Source organism: Oxyura jamaicensis, chromosome Z (genome assembly GCF_011077185.1).
Source record: "Oxyura jamaicensis isolate SHBP4307 breed ruddy duck chromosome Z, BPBGC_Ojam_1.0, whole genome shotgun sequence".
Taxonomy (NCBI): Eukaryota; Metazoa; Chordata; class Aves; order Anseriformes; family Anatidae; genus Oxyura; species Oxyura jamaicensis.
Window position 1 is genome coordinate 48703372 of NC_048926.1, and position 22030 is coordinate 48725401.

The following is a 22030-nucleotide window of genomic DNA, read 5'->3' on the forward strand; positions in this document are numbered from 1 at the left end:
AAAAAAAAAAAAAAAAAAAAAAAAAGAATCATGTTGCTTCTGTAAATTAAAGGGTTAGGACTGGCCACTTTTGTGTTGACTTTATGGTATGGCATGCAAGTTGATTATTAACTGGCACGATTTATTAGTTAAAGATAGTTGCATAAGTTCCTAAAAGGTAAAATAGAAGCTCTGTAGAAAAAATAATTCCACGCTTTAGTCACATGCTCAGAGATATTCCTCCACCACCAACGCCTGTGAGCTCACTTCCAAGAATTACACTGATAAATGCCATAATAAAGTCAACCTTAATTACACAAGCAAGATTAAATGCTCAATTGAGATTTATAGAAATAAAATAATTGCCTGTACGTATTGGGCCCGTTCAGTTAGAATACAGTAAAAAAAATGTTGGAATGGACACATAAAAAGTACAAGTATTTTTTCAAGGAACTGTACCTTTTGATCTTCAGTCTCTTGCTCCTTCAAGAGTCGTTCAAGGTCAGCCATATCATTATGCTTAAATAACTTGATGTTACTACGAGATGCTTGTAATCCCTTCTGAATAGCAAAGCAGGCAGCTTCATCTCTGTAAATACAGTAAGCCCTTCTAAGTTTACACTTGGTTTACCTTTTATTCAAATAAGAAAGGTGACAATTAGGGCTGTTCTGCTCTAGGCAGATACCTGTACTTAGGTATATTAAAACCAGATTTATCAAAGAATCAAATTTTATTTACACTTTGAAGACTCATTTCTAAAGTTTCGTAACTTTCCTACAGACTATAATCATTAAAAGCAAGCCAACAGTTTTTATTTTAAGTGTACACTGGTTTTGTCTGTACATGACAGCAATTCATTTGAGCACTGCATTGCATGCATGAGGTACAGTACCCCAGTAATCATCCCTGAAGCACTCATTCCATTTGCTCTGAATCTTAGAAAAAAAAACAAAAAAAAAAAACACGAAGATGTGCCTATAACATTTATAGTGGTGTTCTGAGGATCTAAAACCTGCTTTTTAATATACCTTGGAAATTCCTATCTTAGTGGCTGAAGAGCTATTCACCATTTCTAAGTGCTGGAAAAGCAAATCTCTGGGTATGATGGAGTATGTAATTTCACAGTTGAATAAATCCAGTAATCTTTCAAAAGTGGCAACTAAATCAAACCTTCTGCACACCATTAAACCAGTAGCTTCAAGCAAGTTGCTTTTAAATAAGGTGAGAAGAACTTTGGTCACTAAGAAGCTGAAACAGTACCAATAACCTAACTCCAGGATACACCAACACTTTGAATAGTGTCTGATTCTGGTCATTCATCTCAAAAACATCTGACCCAGAAAACCAAATATAAAAAGAAGGCATATATGCTATAAGCCTTACACTTTGAAAATAAGTGACTTAAGAAGTATTACAGACAAATCCAAAAGTGTATCAACGGTACAGAGAAGTGTCTGCTTGCTCCCTAAAAATCAAAGGCATCAATTGAAACTACTAGGTGTTATACTCAAATACAGTTATTCATAAAATGTTCAATTTAAACCAGGAAATGACATGTAATAGGAGTACTTTTACAGATTTAGACAGGTACAGAAAGAATAGGAAAAAAAAACAAACAAAAACACATCAACTACTTCTGAATCCAAATCCTTCTCTTTGGTTCAGAAAGTTTTGAGTATCGCTACATTCTTTCTTCTGTTTCTTGACTCTTTCAGATAGAAATCATGACTGGCTACTCTCAGGGAACAGATACTGTGCCTGCTGAATCTTTGGTTTGACCCTGAATAGATGTTCTTTTGTTACATGAATATATACACCAATCTTTAACCAACTAATCCACTGCAAATATGCATAGGGGGAACTTACTACCTTACTACCAACGTAAAAAGCCAGCAATAAATAGGAGAACAGCAAATATGACTGTCCATTTTCTTAGGAAAAAGTCTAGATATTGGACTTAATCTTTGCATAAACAAGTATATCTTTGTTTGTTTGTATGGGATTTTTGTGTGTTAAGCTGAGTGTCCAGGTCTGCTTTTCCTTGATAAAAAGGATAACTGATTTATCACGGAATATTTTGAGAAGAAAGTATATTTGAGATTTGTACAACAAGATACTTGATCCAAAACAGCCTTATTTTCTAAATCATTAAATGAATTTGAAGAAAAACAAAGGAAAATTCTTAAATCTGCAATTTTCCAAAGAAAAAACAGTACTTACACAAACACAATGTCCCCTCTTTTTGAATATGCAGGAATAGCACTGGCAATTGTTGCAAAACCATATGAATATATAATAGCTTCCTCTGTCCTCATGAATTTTGCTAGTCGGTCTTCTAATTCTAGGTGCACGTCTGTTTGAGAGAAAAATTACAAAGTTGAAAGCAGTTAAACTGCCAGAGATATCAGGAAGACTAACTAAACTAAGACTAACTTGCTAAGAGCAACCTAATTGAATTAAATAATTGTTCATTTTTAGGAAGAGTGTTAAAACAACAACTTCCTAAAAAAACAGCTACAATTAATATAGCCTTACTTAAACTGACAAGTAACCCAGTATTAATCAGAAACTTTCACAGATTAGAAAAATACTTTAGTAATGTCGTTCTCTTGTAATCTTATGCAATGGAAATTAAGATCTGCTTGTGTTTAGACTACAAGTAAATGATGCAGGATTCCTGGTCTGTAACTAGGGAGCATCATTACTTCAATCAGACAATACTTAGCAATGTAATTTATACCAATTAAATAGATCCTTTTGGCAGACTGTCAGTTCTTCCAAGACGACGTTTCCACTGCACATAGCACAGCCATCATTACAACGGAAAACTGTTCTTGTCAGGCTGCAATCACATACCACCTCCTGAATGCAATTCAGCCTATTTAAAAGGTCACCATCTCCATGCCAGAGATTACTCATCCTTACAAACTGACAGAACTCTACACACATGCATTTCCCAAACCAATTTGGTCAAAATGATCTGCGTTTGCAACAAAATACCACTAAACAAACAGATTAAGAGCAATACAACACAGTCAGGGAATTGTTGCTTCAGAACCAGCCAGAAGCTAAAAGGTGACCACAGCATTAAGTATTGTGCCTAAACAAAATAACCTGTATCGGGCAAACCGTTATTTTAATTGTGCAATACTCTTGTCACTACACGCTTCTGCTAGCAAATGTCATTCAAAGAATTACATCCTTTATCAGCTAAAAATAACACAGGATGGAAGGGCAAAGAGAGATCCTTAGGATGTGACTTGAAAGATCACCCTTTGCCAAAGGTTACCTTCTTGCAATTATTCAAAATTCATTGAAAGTAAATTCAAACGAACCAGTATAAAAAAAATACACATTAACCAAGCCTAAAAGGCTATTGGAGATATCAACATGGCCATTTCTGGCCAGATATTAACAGCAAAGGTATAGCTAGAAAGGGCTTTGTAAAAAAACTTTGCTATAGGAAATACATCTAGTCTAACCTTTCCTCAAAAGGGCTCATCCACCTGATTTATATATGCATAGAGTAAAAGCAGAAAGTATGTCCTCAAAGATAACTGTGAGTTGTGGTCAACAGCAGGCTCAACATGAGACAGCAGTGTGCCCTGGCAGTCAAAACTGCATTTTGGGGTCCATCAGACACAGCATAGCCATCCAGCTGAAAGAGCTCATTCTCTTCCTATATTTACCATTGGTGTGGCCTCACCTTGAATATTGCATGCAGTTCTGGGGCTCTACAACTTAAGATGTTAAGATATTCAAAAGCATCTAAATGAGGGCAACAAAGCTGGTAAAAAGGCTGGAAGACTTGTCCCGGGAGGAGAGGCTGAGGACACCCTCGGGATGTCCAGTCTGGAGAAGAGGAAGCCTACAGGTGACCTCATGGCTCTCTGCAACTCCCTGGGGAGGGAAAGGGCAGAGGGTGGTGTTGGCCTCTGATCCTTGGGAGCCACTGACATGGCATGTTGGAACGTGAGAGTTGCACCAGGAGAGGTTCAGACTGAACAGTAAAAAAAATTTCTTTCATGAGGGTAGTCAAACACTGGAACAGGTTTCCTAAGATCATTGATGTCCTGTGCCTCTCAGAGTTCAAAATGCATTTGGATAATGTCCTTAATAAAATGCTTCATCTTTCAGTTAGCCCTGAAGTGGTCAGGCAGTTGGACTTAATAAACTGAGGGGGACAGGAGGGACAGGTGCTGAGCTCTGCTCTCTGGGGACAGCAACAGGACCTGAGGAAATGGCATGGAGCTGGGACAGGGCTGGTTAGGCTGGGTGCTAGGGATAGGTTCTGCACCCAAAGGGTGGTCAGGCATGAAGACAGGATCCCCAGGGAAGCAGTCATGGCACCGAGCCTGCCAGTTCAAGAACCATTTGGACAATGGTCTCAGACATAAGGGTTGATTTTGGGGTGGTCCTGTGAACAACCAGGAGCTGGATTCGACGACCCTTGTAGGTCCCTTCCAGCTGAAATATTCTGAGTAACAGCCTCCCAGTTGTCAAGTACAATTTTATCTATAGAATGTAAACTACAAATCTTGAACAATCCTTTCCTAATGTTTATCTGAGCATGAGAAATGAAACAAAAGAAAAAGGAATTCCTATTTTTTTTCCAATGGCCTTTACTGAAAAAAAAAAGTTTATTCACTTATTTGAAAGTTTTCTTTTGCTGTATTTCACTTTGATCCATCTGTATTAGACATAGAAAACATTTGTACAAGTCTAGAATAGCCTATCTTCTCCAAAGCATTCAGAAGGAAGTACTGGTTGCAGTTATCTAACCTACTTTCTTAAGAGATATTTTAGGAAGGCTTTTCTTCAGAATCTTTGCATCTTTTTTACGTATTTTTACATAGACTTCAGAACAAATGAAACAATCTACAGTAAGGCTGCAAAACAGAATGGAGGAACTTTGTTTCAAGTATTGAAAAACAAGTCAAGAACAATCTTCTTCTGGACAACAAGCATCAAAAAAGGAGGCTGGCCTTGTGGCAAATAAAACATGATATAAACAACATTCAGTCCAAACGTTTTTTTTGTTTGTTTTTGAAGCCTCATCAGTAGGAAATAAAGAATAAGGGGAAACAAGGACTGAACTATTACACTGAGTGCCCAGCTGTTGATATCCAACAGGGAAAAATGTTTTGCTTGAGCATAAAAGACAACCTACTTTCTCTAACCAATAAATTGAAAGAGACGAAGAGGCCACCACAGTTAAAAATGAAAACTTGCAAGCTTTTATTGAGCTTTACTCAGCAAGAGCAAACATTACACTGAGGGAAGGCTTAATAAAAACAGTGGGCAAAAGAAGTACTGTCAGCAATAATCAGATAGTGAATACAATCAGATTCACGTTAAGGAAAGAAAAATTTACTAGCCTAGTAAATTTTGCCAAGGGCAGAACATTTAAGTTTATAGAAAGCAAGACCCACAAGTCAGAGCAAGATATACCATACACAAAGTTGATCAAGCTTACAGCTCTATACACTCTACTATGATAAAAACAGAATATTACTTGACCCTCCATTCTTCATTGCAATGATTTCCTTTACATCACTTGGGTTAACCTACATTAAGTAAAATTTGCAAACACTGCCTAGATTATATCTGCAGAGACAAAGATATGACTGCAGCATCTTTCTGCATACTTATGAAACCTTAAAAAAGCTACTACAGTCAAAAAGTGTTGTGAAGTACCAGTTTATAATCTAGCATGTGCTCACATGCAAGTCAAGAGCAGAAGAACTGAGATCCAAAACCCATATCTCCTTTTATATATTTTATCTGGTGGCCTTTCCTCCTGATCTTCCCAGTTCTGAAGGCTGCTGAAATTATGGCTGCCAGGCAATCAACAAGAGCCTTAAAAATAATAAAAAAGAACACACCACTACCCCTCACACACTTGTATCTCACCTGTCTGAACGGAATATTAGAATATTGTCATATGACATACAAGTTCAGTCCTGTGTGAATATACTAACATTTCAAAGTTATCACAGGATAAAGGCATGGCTGCATTCTTCCCTATATGCAGCACAAAACAGTAATTTCTTAATAGGGACTCATAAAATATATAAAATCTCTGCAAACAGGCAGAGAGAATAAAGAGATCTCCAATACTGATACCCAATACTAACCCCTAGGAGGAGATAATTCCGAGTGACAACAACTAGTAATCAATGTAGCAATAAGAGTAAGCTACGTAGTTCTGGACACAACATAACTCATTTACCAACATCACAGCACACAGAATATCCTGAGGCATACAACACTACTGAAGTAAGAAATGTTTCTAATCAGAAATTCAAAGGCTACAATACTCAGAATGTTTAAACTTAAGGGGAAATGGGAAGCCATTTGGGGATCTAAGAAGAATAGCAGCCATGTCTCAATTTCGAAGGCAATTCTTATCTTTTCTTTCACAGAAAAGGTAATGTAACATAACATAATTTCTTCACTAGTGATGTCATGTGGCAATACCATGGATTACATGCCCTGTTTTGTGAAATGGGGCATTTACCAAAAAAAAATCCAGAAGCTGATGACCAGTAATTCAGATAAACACTAATGATGTTCAGGTTGGATCTTAGGATTACACCTGTAATGCGGGCAGGAAAAAAGCCAAATAATCTCTCAATTAACCAAGAAAATCAGCTTTTAACTAGTCTCTTCTGAAAATTTACTACAAAGAAGCACTAAATTAAAAATTTCACAACTCTTGATATTAACCTGAACTCTAAAATGAAGGAACATTAGCTTTTCAGTGTTTTTTAAACCTTACATGAATTCCGACAGATCAATGCTTAGCTGTGGTTACTAAGGGTATCCAGCTTCCTAAGAGCTCACAGGCTGTTATCACCTTCTTTAGAAACGAATTATGGCTCTAGAATGCTGATGATTGCTGTCAAAGACTCAACTTTGTTCTGATATATAAACATATAACAAATCAAAATAAGTACAGCAAGTACATCATCAATTAAAGGTCTAGCTTGATTAATGAAGAAGTGCAAGTCAGTCATGAATTCAAGTCAAGGCTACAGGAAGCCAACTTCGCAAAATCATTTGAGTACGAACACACTGTCAATTCCATTACCTCTGAGTATAGACAAAAAAGTTCACAAGACAATAAACTGATGTTTTCAGCCTGCAGCTGCACAGGTATTCATTTATTACTCTTTGGTTTCCACACAGTATTTCATAATACGACTGCCCATTAAGAACTACTTCCAGAGCCTGATATTTAACAACTTGCTTCTTCTTACCAAGAATTAAGAAAACACTCAGTAACACCCTCTCACATTATAAAAACTCTCAATTACAACATTAAAATCACGACTAAAGGAAAACTTCATTCTCACTAAAGCACTAGATAACACTTAACTAATGAAAAATGAGAAAAGAAAATAGAAATCAGACTGCCCTCTTGCGGTCTACTTAAAAACATATTTGTAAACTACACTGCAATTCACCATGCTAGATAAATTTCTAACTTATTTTCACTATCTACTATGGTGACCAAAGCTAAAGCAGACAATATTTATCTTTGTAACTTTCCTCCAACAACAGCATTAGAAAGTAAGAAAGAATAAGAAAATGTATAAAATGTGTAATAAATAAAACTACCAACAGTAAGCGCTACTAATCCTTACCAGTTACAGTAAAAACCGTGTGAAAGGGTAACTGTTCTTCACAGTAATAATTTGCTTCTTACATACAGCACTGCTGTGGTGAACTTACATCAGTCTGAAAACTATTAAAGGTAGATTAAGAAAAAATTACTGACCAAAAGTACCATAGAATCCTCTAGGTCCACAAGTACCAACTCCGTATTTCTTCAGAGATGCTTGGGCTGCGCTCTTTAACACAAAAGAATTATATGAAACATATATTCCTACAATAGCTCATTAATTCCATACAGTTCACACTGACAAGTCACCATGCAACATGACCAGCTTTACAGAAAGTTTAATAAAGTACTGACTTCTGTATTAAACAAGTGTTAAATGTGACATTCATTGTATTCTACTGATTGAGGACATTATACTCTAACTTGATAATTAGTTAGCCATAAGTAAGTGCATAGGTAAAATTTTAGTAAAAAGGCAAACTTAATGAATCTTGTAATTTTGTGCAATTTATCTTCCTTTCTGCTTTAGCACCATATTTCCTTGGCAAAACTTGTGCTTTCTGAAGTAGTTCTTAATTTCAAGGTAACACACAAACTAAAAGAGGAATAGTCACACAATATATGGTAACTGAAAGAACTCACCTTAACCTTTTCATTATCCAAAAGTCCAAGAAAATTGAATGACGCAAAGTTTACACATTCTTTGCCATTAACAGTGATTTTATGGGTGGGAGGACTGAAAAATAAATTAGAGACATACTCTTATGAACAAACATTTAGCATTTACATATAGTCAAACAGTAGTTCAGATTTGTTTCTTCCTATAATAAAAGACAGTCTGCATTTTCAAGATCCCCTTTTTCCATTTCTTTACCAACTCACCAGTAAAAGTTTAGTGTCAAGGTACATTAATAATACTGATCTCGACATATTCACTATCCTCCTGGGAACTATGCTAAGGCACACAGAAAATAAGGAGGTGACTGGTGACAGCCAGCATGGCTTCACCAAGGGTAGATTGTGCCTGACAAATCTGGTGGCCTTCTCCCATGGGATTACAGCATTGGTGGATAAGGGAAGAGCAACTGACATCATCTACCTGGACTTGTGCAAAGCATTTGACACTATCCCACATGACAGTGCTCTCAAAACAACTTTGCCATCAAGCATCTCCACTTCTGTTCGTCCAAATCTACCACATTAAAAACAACTTTGCATGAAGTGCCAAGTATCTAGCCACAGTTTATTAAGTGTTTTAAATTGCTTACCTCCCTCTACACCACTTAATCAAAAGTTGGTAAACATTACTATTCAGGAAAAATACAATACTACAAAAAAACATACAGACCCACAATGAAGACTACGATAAAAGTATCCCCTCAATATTAAAAATAAGAATAAAACTAAATGTAAATCTTAATTAAAACACTAAAAATAAGAAATACTTTTTTTTAATATAAAATAATCTTGGTAAGATTGCAAAAGTAAGAACACCTTTCAGTGGTAAATCCTGTTCTGTCATCTAAAAATTATTTATATAAGTTTCTAGAAATATGGAAATTCTGTGTTAGATATATGCTTAACAACATGGATATCAAGTATTTAAGTTGATATGAAGAAAAAATTATTTTGACTAGACTTACCCTGAAACTATGTTGTAGTTGAGAGCTGGATGGTCTTTTGGTACAGGAGGAACAAGCGGTTCTGGCTGCCATTCTTCAATCAACTCTTCTTTTTCCTAAAGAACAGAAAAAAAAAGTATTACTTAAAAAGGATTTCTATTAGAAAAGTCATTGTACTCTAATAAACAGTTGATAATACTTATATGAGAAATGATATATCCTGCATATCAGCTTCCTGAGACAGTTGGGATTGGTATTATCTCAGTGTGTTCAACTATGGATTTCTGAATTCTTCAAGGAGAAGGGCATGTAAAGAAAGATACCCCAATTGTATCTGCACATAAAAAAACTCATGATATCATAATAAAAAGAGCAAATACTAACTTGATGCCCTTGCCATATTTTAATCAATACTATTTCTCTCAATCTACTCTTTATGAATATGTTCCTCTAGTGGGTAACTGAACACAAATTATATAATAATTGAATATAAATTGCTTCACTTCACATTCTCAAGTCTTCAACTGAGCTATTTAAACAACTGTTGCATTAAGATGCTAAGCAAAATAATACAAACATGAGCAGGACACAATACAGAATACAAACTGCCAAATGCTCAAGAAATGGCAGCAACAACTACTAAACCACATATCCCCCACCTAACCATAGAATATCCAATGCACGCTCATTTTCAAAGTGCTTTAAACAATACAGAAAACCTCAGTTAAGTGACTTTCTGAAGGACATGCTCTGGACCAGCATGACAACTGCATAAGAATAGTTGGTCAAATCAGCAACTACTAAGGCAAAACACCAAAACTCTTCTTTGTACCAAGCAAAGCAGAACTTTTCCAGAGTTTTTTACTAGTATAACAGCAGGTACCATACCTGTTAACATATTAACTTTGTGCTACATTTCTATTATTTCAAAATATTATAGAGTAAGGCTACTTACATTAATACCTAAAATATGAGAGCTGTAATTGGTTCTTAAAAAGCAATAGTATTATTTTCTACTTTAATTTTTTATCAAATACACATTTTCAAGTCTTTGAAGTAAAAGAAAAAAAATAAGATAGTAAAAATCAAAAGGAAACTATATGAAACAGTACATGTTTACTCTCCTGCATTTTCATCACTTTCTTTTCAGTAAATGAATGACTAACTTTGCTTCTAGACATTACTAATGAATAATTTTGTTTATACGTATTTCTAGAATACAAATGAATAACCCGAGAGATCTACAAAGGTCTCCTGCACAGCACAAATGGAAATTTCAATGGCCCTGTATTTCAGAATAGATGCCTCTTTATTTGAGCATAGTCACCCGTATTTCTAATGTTTTGCAGATGTCCTTTAAATACCTTTTTATTTTACCTTTTCACGTTAGATTTCTTACTGGAATTTTACCCATGGGGCATATGCTTTGAAGGACGTAAAATACCATTAACACATGTAACACAATTAAATATATTCAGTATTTTGATGTGGGTACACTTGTACCAGAAAAAGTGCTCTGTTTCTTTAGTGACTGCAGGAGAGATCACCGCAGCACTGCACACAGTTCCTGTACATCTACCGAAATGCTGCTTCATATTATTACGGAAAGAGCTAAGCGTTAATCCAGGGCTTACCCATCTACCTTGTACTAGTGCCATTCATATACATCAAACAGCAGCTTTTAATGCTTCAACTAAAAAAATCCAAACAAGCAAAGCAGCAGAGACAGACAATTAATAAATCAAGCTGTCCATCAATACTATTGATAACCATTTAGTAGCTCATTGTAAACCTCACATTCAACAAGATTCAGCAAATACCTTCAGAACCCTATGGCAGAAGATTACCAGATGATATACCCTATAAAGATTAACACATACCATAGTACCAAAATGGTGGAAAGTAGTACCTAAATTAAGGTTAACCTCTGAGTGAAACAACAGTCCTAACTCTGTACACTAAGCTCTGCTGATCAAAAACAGAGACTGGCATTCTGACCTTAGATCAAAACATAGTAATATGCATTTCTATACCATATTGCTATTAAAAAAATCCAAAATGTAATTTAACACTAAATGTGCTGACCCACAGCACTGTAAGCCCACAGCTGGTACAGTACATTCCTCTCCCAGACATACTTTCCTGTTCCTTTTGTTAGCAGAGGCAGTCTTGAAAGTGGACAATAGCATCCTTCAGAAAATGCTCCAGCATGAGAACTAGTTTAGCAAAAGCAACATGGATATAAAGCTAAGGTGAAGGTCACAACAAAGTAGTCCCAACCTAGACTGGCTGATGCTACTGCAAAACCACACTGTATAAAACAAAGCAACATCAACTATATGACATTAAAACTGTTACTGCTCATCCTGTCACCACACTCCCTGGCAAAGAATCCCTCCCCAGCTCTCCTGTAGGTGCCCTTGAAGTACTGGAAGGCCACTACAAGGTCTGCCCACAACCTTCCCTGCCCCAGGCTGAACAACCCCAACTCCATCAACTTGTTGGCACAGGAGAGGTGCTCCAGCCATTTGATTATCTTCATGGCCCTCCTCTGGACTCGTTCTAATAGGTCCATGATCTTCTTATGATTCTTATGACCTTCTGTATTCTTACACTGCTGCCTAATGTTCAGTTTTTCATCCACCAACATCCTCAATTCCTACTCAGAACTGCTTTCAGTCCTCTCATCACCCAGCCTGCACTTGTGCTTTGGATTGCCCCAGCCAAGAACCAGGACCTTGCACTTGGCCTTGTTGAACCTCAAGAGGTTTGCACATCACCACCTCTCAAGCCTGTCCAGGTCCCTCTGGATGGCATCTCATCCCTTCAGCATGTTGACCACACCACGCAGCTCGGTGTCATAAGCAAACATGCTGAGGGTGCACTCGATCCTACTGCCCATGTCACCAACAAAGAGGTTAAACAGCCCCAGTCCCAATACCAACCCCTGACGAACACCACTTGTCACTGATCTCCACCTGGACATCAAGCTGTTGGCCACAACTCTTTGGGTGCCACCACCCAGATAATTCCTTACCCACCAAGTGGTCCATCCATCAAATCCACATCTCTCCGATTTAGAGACAAGGATATCACAGGGGACAGTAACAAGTGCTTTGCACAAGTCCAGGTAGATCATGTCAGTTGCTCTTCCCCTACCCACAAATGCTGTAACCCCATAATAGAGGGCCACCGGATTTGTCAGGCACAACCTGCCCTTAGTGAAGCCATGTTGGCTGTCACCAGTCACCTCCTTATTTTCCATGTGCCTTAGCCTAGTTTCCAGGAGAATCTGCTCCATGATCTTGCCAGGCACAGAGGTGAGACTGACTGGCCTGTAGTTCCCTGGGTCTTCTTTTTTTTCCCATTGCTAAAAATGTGGGTTATGTTCCCCCGCTTCCAGTCAGTGGTAGCTTTACCACACTGCCACAACTTCCCAACTATGATGGACCGCAGCTTAGCAACCTCATCTTAGGGCCCTCAGATATACATACACAAGAGAAGACTAATCCTCATTCTCCACAACAGCACTTCGCTAATTCCAGCTCCCACTCCTTCTCCTGATCCATTGCATTATGTCATTTTGCTTTCTGATAAAGACATAGGAACAAACATCTGTGTCTTCCTATTTTATGTCTTCTGTTTTCACTTACGTTTAGCACAGGTATAAGTTTACTAAGAGTTTCTGTGGTAAAAGTTCCTTTATTATGGTGGAGGACTGGAGGTGTCTGTGACTGAACCAAGTACCAGTTTCAATGTAAAAAGGGGATCGATGCCGCAGATAGGCCAGTCCATATTTCTTCCTTCTTCCATTCACCACCTGTCTCAGTACACTGGCCTTTCCTGCTGACTTTTCATGAAACATGACCATTGCCTTCTGACCAAAAAGGCAGCAGAATGAGACTTTCATACAGTGACCCCACAATCAGAACTTCTATCTTGTACCTTCTAAACTCACACTAAATTTCAGACCATTATAAACATTTATTTTCAAGCATATGGAGAAACCAAATTTTAATTCACACTGCAACTTCCTCAATATACACTTGGATCACTTACTTCTCTTCAGTTCACTGTACTTGAAAACACTCATTTGATGAAAAAAAAGAAAGCTTCCAATTTCTTCTCTCAGGCTGTAACATTAGTTAACTCATCTCTCAGCTCTTCCTCTTGCCCCTTTGTAGGTATTTTTAATTTATATAACTGTATACATTTTATGTTAAAATTTAAATGCTATTTTTTTTATGAATATTGTATGGGGAAATATAAACATGTTTATATTTTATACTAAATACAATAATTAATATTTATATAAACATTTAAAATATTAGATAAATATACATACATATATGTTTCAGGTTGATTTGGTGATGATGTTGGTGGGTTTTAACTTTTAAACACCAGATACCTTGGCTAAGAGAAATATTTTGGTGTAAACACATCCGACCCATATTATATTTAAACAAGTTATTTTTTTGACACTCATTTTCAAAAAAAAAAAGTAGAGAGCTTCATGAAGATGTTTTGAAACAGCATAATTCATCCATCTGTGTCAATATGCAAAAAATATTTTTTTTTATTTGCAGTCATACCAGCCCTCAAATAAGTCTTGAATTTGTTGGTATTTACAGAATCACACCATAAATTGGTAAATGCCTACAGAGGGAATCTTGGCTAAGAAGAACTGGAAACCTTTACAAGAAGCTGCTGCATCTGCTCTTCTCTGTTCAACACCATCTGATCAATTCCTGAACTCTCTACGTGCAAGAGACAGCTTTCACAGCCTACAGTATTTCCCGGCCATGCATCCAACATTCTTCTCTGAAAGAAGCTTTCCAGTCTCCTGACTAATATTGTTCTAATAAAACTGTTCTCATGCCACTACTGTAATGAAAATTCTTTAACTAGAGGAAAAAGGCTATTCCTCACATACACAAGTAGAAGACGTGCTTCTCAGTAGAACTTCAGATTGAGAATGTCAGTATCATTTATTGTAGAGCGAAAGACATGGAGGACTTCTTCCTTTTGCATAAATGGCTGCTGGCTGGAAAGCAAGCTGGTAGCTAGATGGAATGCAATCTCCTTCAGCCCACTGCAGTCCCTCAATGGCACTTTGCTGCTTTTCTGTACATTTTATTTTGGATGAAAAGTCCACAAGAATCTGTATGTCCAACACCCTGTCTGGCCATAGATTTATTTGTACCTCCTGAGACCCCAAATTATCTAGAATTTACTGTCAGAGAATTTCTCCACCTCTTTAGTTGATGATTCGGGAGTTTCATTATTGTTGTAGGAACAGAAATACCTGCAATAGGAATACCTGCAAGCACTGTTATGAAAGGTTGGCCGACAGTCAGTCTGAAAGCTGATTCCTTTACTAGGTTTCAGAGTACTATTGCTACACACCTGCCTAAACCCTGAAGACACCTTTGGATGGATTTCTTCACTGTTTTAGAAGCATGACTCCTAAGTTCACTATGTTGCAAAATATATCATCTACTTCTGGTTCCCCAGGACAGACTGGTCCTGACAGATCATGCTAGATGGCTGCGCAATAGTGGTATTATTTGGTAATATTTATTATGTGGAGCCAGCTCTCCTCTGGCAGCATCCCCAGAAGTAAGCCACAGTGAAGCACCAAGAATCATTACATAACTGGCTGACATACAGGTAGCTCAGCTCACGCAGTGGAGCTCAGGTTATCTCCAGTGCCTGCACCCAAACAGGTGAGCCATTCTACCTGGTGTGGCAGAGGCTGGACATTGCTGAATGAATCAAACCACAGGGTAAATCAGCCTTGCTGCGCAGCTGGCATGTTACTACATGTAGTGCAACACGCACACAGAAACCTGCTTACCCCACACTGTATGAAAAAAAGCAACGTCAACTGTACGAGGATTTTAGTGAAGATTAAGGTTTTTCTTTCTTCCTTCTCCCAGCTATTCCCCTGCTTAAAATAAGAGCTCTTTTCACAGCTACATTATACAACCTGAACTTACCATCAGACCAAAAAGCACTCCCCTATACCATTCTTTTTGCCATGAAAATCACAGAAGGGTTAAGACTGGAAGGGACCTCTGGAGGTCACCTGGTCCAATCCCTTGCTTAAGCAGACACACCCAATGCAGGTTGCCCAGGAAATACCAGATACAGGTGACAAAAAGCTAGAAGTGTTAATCTCTAACATCACGTCAAACCCTTTGTTGTAATGCAGCTCTGAAGACTGTAAGTTTTCTTCTAGGCTCAAAGGCCTTGCAACTTTGAGGTAACGTATCCAGCAGTACAGTACAATGCAATTTTTGATTATTTTAGTGTTTTGTTTGTTTCCCTAGCATTTACATTCCTTTCTACCTCTCAAGATCATGAAAGTCTGTATGAATCTCATGAGAAGCACCACAAGAGCTTATTAGCATGCTTTTGTTCTTCAGAAAACCCGCTACCGCTGGCCAGCGACCATCACTCCTTTTGTCCTTCAGAAGCAGGACTAAGTATGAGCCATACCCTGTTTGACCCCTCCTCAATCCCTGCTCCTACTAATTTACAGCAGACAAACTGCAATGTCCCATCTCCCAGCTACTTGCTGCTCTCATTGAAAAAGCATACTTTTTCCCCCACCGTATACCACTGTTTGAGATTTATCCGAGAACTCTTAACACCTCAACTTAAATGGCCTATCAGTGAATGAAGGAGATGACCTGCGACTGGTTGATAACATTCAACATGCACACACAAGTACCAATGTGTAATTGCTACAATGTGTAATTCCTACACTGAAGATGTGTTTCAATTTTTTTCACGTCACCAATTGTGCAAGAGGTGCAAAGAGCCTCTACCCACCATCAACTGAAGGGAGAATGAATCATCTAAAAAAAAAGTTACTCTCTAAAATACCGAAGATCAAAACCACCTAATGCAGAAAAACTCTACTGAATGAACAGCTTCTGAATGGACGATCAGAAACTACTTTAAAGTTGCAGCATGTCTTCCTACATGATCTGAGCACTCAATACTCGACCATGCTGCACTCCCCTTCATATTCACTCCTCCTCTTTAGTCTTAACAAATAAAGCAAACTATGAAAATCAGTTCAAATCCTCCCATGCACAGAACTGATCTGGCCTTTCTTGATTCCTACTCAATTCATTTCTCACTTCCAGTATTATTTAGAAATACACGCTGAAGTGTTCATTAGAATACTCTAAGCTTAATAAGCACCCCCCATAAAGCGGACACTTCCTGCAATTTTGCTCATGTCTGCAGTCCTTGCATCCTGTTCACTTGATCCTCAAGGACACTACACTCCAAAGCTCACATGTAACATGTATCCTTAGGAAGAATAAGATCAAAAACCCTGCAAGCACATGATACAGACAGCAGTGAGGATGAAAAAAAAAAAAAAAAAAAAAGAATCAGTTTCATGAACTTTATTCTGTACCACTAGGGAATTTCCATCATCTGTACTACTCATGAAGAATACCAGTCTAAGCTTGCTGGTTATACAGGACTTAAGACCATTAAGATCAACCCCTCACACACACAAGCTGGTTTTAACACTGGCAATACATTGCCATAAAGCACCTTAACGGAGAAAAATGAATGAGTCCTTATCCACCTCAGTGTTTTCACATTCAGAGACCTCATCCAGTCATCCTTTGAATATAACCAGCAAGCCCAACTGCAGACCATTAATTGGACAAACTAGTCCAGGGATATCTCCAAAACAAATTCCTCTCATTCCTGACCAACTCCACCTCCAAGTCAGGAAGAAATTCCGGCCTATACAAAGAATTATGGTTTTGTTTGAGAAAAACACATTGTAAAGGAATAAATCGCCACTAAACTACAAAGTTCTCTGGAACTCACTTAACACGTTCAACTCTAAGAGTTATGACTCACAAATGCCACATGTACAGACTATTTTACGAATCTTTGTACTCTTAGTGTTTTAGTATAGCATCCATTAAAAAAAAGCCATCCATAGAGTAGAGATAATGCCAGTTTTTCCTAGCTCATCAGTCTTCCTAAGGTCGCATCAATCTGTTTTGTTTGATTTTTAGTATTTCTTAGACTATCAAATATGATGCTTACTTTAAAAGCAAAAACTGAAGTTTTAAAGCAATTTATTGCTCAAAAGTAAGCTTATCCTTTGAAATCCTAAGAAAAACTTGGATTATTTGTGATTTCGCAGCAGAGTAGTTCACAGCCAAATGCATCAACAGACATCAACTGTTTCTCTAAAGAAAAATATTCTTCCGCCATACCTTAGGTGTTAGATCAGATCGCTCTTGAAGTTTATATGTCTTGGAGAAAATAAGTCTGATTATCCACAGAATTAGAATTCCTTCCAAAATGAGATGGTAAGCAGGAGCCTAAAAATAAAGCACAGAAATAAGTCTAAACAGAGTTCTATTTGAATCAGTTTAACATTTTGCCAATTTAGACTCCATCAGTTGCACTCTTAGAAAATCAAAGCTGATCATCAGCTGGTAACATATTTTCACTAAAACTTACATTTACATGAAAGTATACTGCTTCACAACTACTAAATGTAGCTGTTAACTCCACTACAAACGGACTTACTCTACTCTTTATGGTACAGTCTAAACTGATAAGCAGTTTCAGTTCCACACATCCACATCCACTGAATACTGAGAGTAAAGGCACTGCAGAGAAGCCCTAAGAGTTGCACTAATGTTTGTGAGGGCAGAATATTTTCACAGTAGACAGTTTCTGAGAGATCTGTTTCATCTATACCTGCTGACTTCAACCCCAGGTTCTTCTAACTCAAAGCCTACCAGCAGCAACAGCTACTACTATTTACAAAAAGAGACCGAATCGGGTGCACAGCACCCATTTTACAGTTAGCTTCTTTGGATGCTGGGAGGGAGGTAGGTCAGTTGTCTCTAGCAGCCAAGCCAGTTTAAGGTCCTTGTGGAATTACGGCATCGCTACTTGACATCTAGTTTAAATGACAGGTTTGATTACTCCATTTCAGCAAGGCCACAGTCTACACGGTGGATGCCTACTATTTTTATAAGACTCAAAGTGCACACACATTAGTGCACACCGTCTTAATCTAGTGGAAAAGCTCCCACCCATCAACAACTTCTGGTGGGCTCTGACATGCAAATAAGGCGAAATAACGCACCAAACACCCACAAACGAAAGGAAATTGAACACAAGGGTGAAGTTCTATGCCAGGTCCAAGAGAAAAAAATTAAACTACCCTTTGTAGAGTACTTTTCAGTGCATAAACTTTAAGAAGACATCTGCGCACCTTGAGAGCTGAAGAGTACACGGTATAGGAAAAAAATAAAGGTCCACACAAGCTATGTTTTTCAGTGGCTATGGTTAACCTAAATTCGGGGCAGTAGGCTAGCTTCAGCAGATAAGCGCACACCCATACACACCAGCACACGCATGCACACCTCACACCAGCACACACACACACACACACATATTTATTACATATTTTTCAACAGAGACGAACGCGGATCACATACACAGCCGAGGCGGACCCCGCCGCATCCCTCCCAGCCCAGCCGGGGCCGGGGGCTGTCCCCGGCCCCCTCGCCCCCCGTCCCCCCGTGCCGCTTACCTCGTAGAAGGCCTGCACCATCTCCACCAGCACCCACTGCTGCCCCACGCCCACCGCCGCCGACATGGCCGCCGCCGCCGCCCGATCGCTTCCGCCCCGTCCGCCCTACGCCGCAGCGTGAGGGGCGGGGACGCAGCGCGGGGGCGGGGTTAAGGCGAGAGGGGGCGGGGTTAACTCGCGAGGGGGCGGGGTTAAGGCGTGAGGGGCGGTTAACGGCCGGGCACGTGGCGGTTTAACCGCCGTTAACTGCCCCTCTCAGTGCTCAGAGGCCTTACTTCGATATACGTGGCTAGGTCGGAAAAGTTTGTTGTTGAGGTGAATGGCAGCAGCAAAGCCGGGCTGCAGTGGAAGTAGCCTTACGGGTGAATTCAAATAATGAGGGCAATCGCAGCTGCTAAGAGCCTTGCTGAAGCGAGCAGCTGTAAAAGCTGGGTGTTGCTGCATGTCGATGGACACTCTGAAGAAAAGCAGTAACTGTGATGGGTTTGGTTGAGGGCAGCCAGGCAAGCGGAGGTGGATGAGTCCCTGCACACACAATTTGAGTGTCTAAAAGGCAGGGGAGAGGAGTGGGAGCTGCAGAGAGGTTTGCTTCGGAAGCAAGTTAGCCCTCGATGAAAAGGCAACAGAGGGTGTTGCTGTTAAAGGCGGTGTTTGGGAGCTGCTTCTCGGAAGCTTCTGTGGCTTCTTGGGGCTTCTAATGAGGGCACTGTGCAACTGCCTTCCATGGGGCTTCCTTCACTCAGTAGGTTTCACAGTGGTTACAAAAGAAAAAGCTGGGGTGGCTGTTGATTAAACAGAAGACAGTGAAACCTGGGTGGTGTGGGCTAATGACAAGCAAGCACTAATTTAAGAGGTTTTAGAACAGGATTGTTAAAATCATCAGACTTCATTGTGATTGCCACTTAATAGTTTCTCTTATCCCTCAGTTTCTGAACTTAACGATACACTTCTGAAACTCCAGGCTTTACACAGTCTAGAGAAAAATGTGGTTTGAGGCTATCTCCGGAGTCAATACAGAGACAATAAATGTCCCTTTATTCTTTTAGCTGCATGAAGATTATTCTGTTCACTTTGAAGTGCTTCTGTGGCCATTGCAACATGCTGGAGAGGAGTCTTGGGCTCTTGGGAGACGGCTGCTACTACCAGCATGAAAGAAAGTGTCTGGTATGCTTCCAAGTCCCAAGCTGCCCCCCAAAGAGCAGGCCACATTTATCGTCTTGGTGGGCTTCAGATTAAGTTACCACCCTGCTCTCAACATCAGGTTCTGACTTTCAAAATGTTTGACAGATATGTGTATGACTGGGAGACTTTAAAAAAAAAATCATTTTGTGAGACACTGGAAGAGTTGTTTCAAGCTTGAAATACAGTGAAGTTAATAACATACCAACTAGTAATTCTTCTGGCAGTGAATTCTGAGTTCCTGGTCTGGATTGTCTTAAGGCTAGGCCTGTTGTAATTATGAGCCTATTCCTATTGTTCAGTATTTTCATTGTTCCAACACAAGGCAATTGCTACTAATTGCTTAAGGCTGCTATACTGAGAGCAAAAAAGGGGGAGGTGAAGGAAGAAGTCTTTTGCAGTGGCAGTTTATGGCATGGAAGGAGGGGAAGAGGGGAAAAAGACTTGAGTCTGTCTCTGAATCTATAGTCCCGACAAAACCTGTTGATAGTGCCCGTTTGGAAATTCCTGCTCCTGAAGAGTCAAGTTTTGTCCTCCCCCATATCCTTCAGTTGCACAGTATTCCTAAACTGCTCTTCTAGACCTTCCTCTCCACTCATTTCCAACACCCTGCTCTGAACTCCTAGCTCAAGTTCCCCAAGTCAGCAATTGGGTTCCAGTTACTGTCAGTTCATTTCAGGTCACTCCAGAGGCAGAAAAATGGGACTTAACATGGTTATCAGGAATTTTATTTTTCATAAATATCACTGAGGTGGACAGTGCAAGTTATCTTCTGCCTTCTTTGCCACATTCATTCTTCCTCTGGCTCATCCATTCTTTTTATGTCAAATCTGAGACAGAGAGTAGGGGATGGAAGTGGAAGTGAGGGAATGATGAGCGCTGTCTTTCTACACTCTTGTGTCTGATTCCTGGCTCCTATTGAACTTGTATGTTATCAACAAGGAACAGGAGATAAGGGCAGTAGGAAGTGTCACATAACTGTGTAGAGGATGGCAGTGCTTGCTGGCACCTACTTGTGTTGCTGCTGTCTTGGAGATGTGAACATGGGGGGGGTGGTGGGAAGAGTGATGTGGGAAACTTGTAGGAGTCAGTCCTGAGAGTACATTTCACTTCTTCCCTGCCTCGTCCAAACACACGCACACAGAGGATGATGACAAGAGATTAGGGGCATAAGGGAGGCTTTGCAACCATTCTTACATGTTCTGTGTGACAAAACATTAGCTTATATTATTGTGTCCTTAGTGTGCCTAGTTGTAACTTCCTGACTCTGTGGCTACCCTCAAAAAAATAGTCACAGAGACTTTTCTTACAGCACTGGGAAAGCCATCCTGTATTGGCAAGGAGAATAGCAGGACAGCACTAGTTAGTCTTTTGTTGTTGTCTTGAAACCTGATCTCAACCAAGATGATGTTGGCAGCAAACAGAAAATATCCCAAGTCAGATGGGAGCTTATTCTTAAACCCCCCCAAATATGTCCCAACTCCTAGTGGGAAGGAGAAAGATGTTGCAAGAGAGTTCTATGCAAGTGCCAAGAAGAACTTGCATATCAAGTTCCATAATTTACCTGATACGCAAGGAAAGAATTGTTCACAAGGCAAGCGGAGCTCAAGGTAAATTTAGTATTATCTCAAGCCATGCGCCACTGCATGTTGGAAATGTGCTTAATCCTAGTTCTACAGCAAATTAGCTCTGGATTAACTTCACCAGCATAAAGCTGTTTTAGATCTGCCTGGGAAACATCTGGAGACCACAAGCTTTGACACACTTTGTGTGGGAGTAAGGGCATCTCCTGGTGCATTCTAGCTGTCCTAAGCTATCACAGCACCCTGAACAAATGCAGTGACAAAATTGACAGAAAGTGGAAATGCCATGCAATGAGGACCAAATGTGACCTCAACTGCTAGGAGCTAATAAGTATTGTAATTATACAGAGTGACCACAGTCTTAATTTTAAAGCATTTTCAGGCACTTGTAGGCCTTTGGAGCAAAAAGCTAACTTCTCACAAAGGTGGATGTAGGCACCT

At 39.3% G+C, this 22030-nt stretch overlaps 1 protein-coding gene across 1 annotated transcript in view; it reads right to left on the reverse strand.

Moving 5' to 3' along the window:
• The window catches only part of SPTLC1 (serine palmitoyltransferase long chain base subunit 1), a 33454-nt gene extending 14484 nt beyond the window's left edge, over positions 1 to 18970 (reverse strand). The window contains exons 1-7 of the mRNA XM_035309688.1: positions 18828 to 18970; positions 17491 to 17598; positions 9251 to 9345; positions 8250 to 8343; positions 7764 to 7836; positions 2201 to 2333; positions 439 to 568 (exon numbers count right to left, since the gene is read on the reverse strand). Of these exons, the coding sequence (XP_035165579.1) occupies positions 439 to 568; positions 2201 to 2333; positions 7764 to 7836; positions 8250 to 8343; positions 9251 to 9345; positions 17491 to 17598; positions 18828 to 18893 (699 nt within the window). The 5' untranslated portion in view covers positions 18894 to 18970. The remainder of the gene's footprint in view (positions 1 to 438; positions 569 to 2200; positions 2334 to 7763; positions 7837 to 8249; positions 8344 to 9250; positions 9346 to 17490; positions 17599 to 18827) is intronic.
• Between the last annotated feature and the right edge of the window lie 3060 nt (positions 18971 to 22030).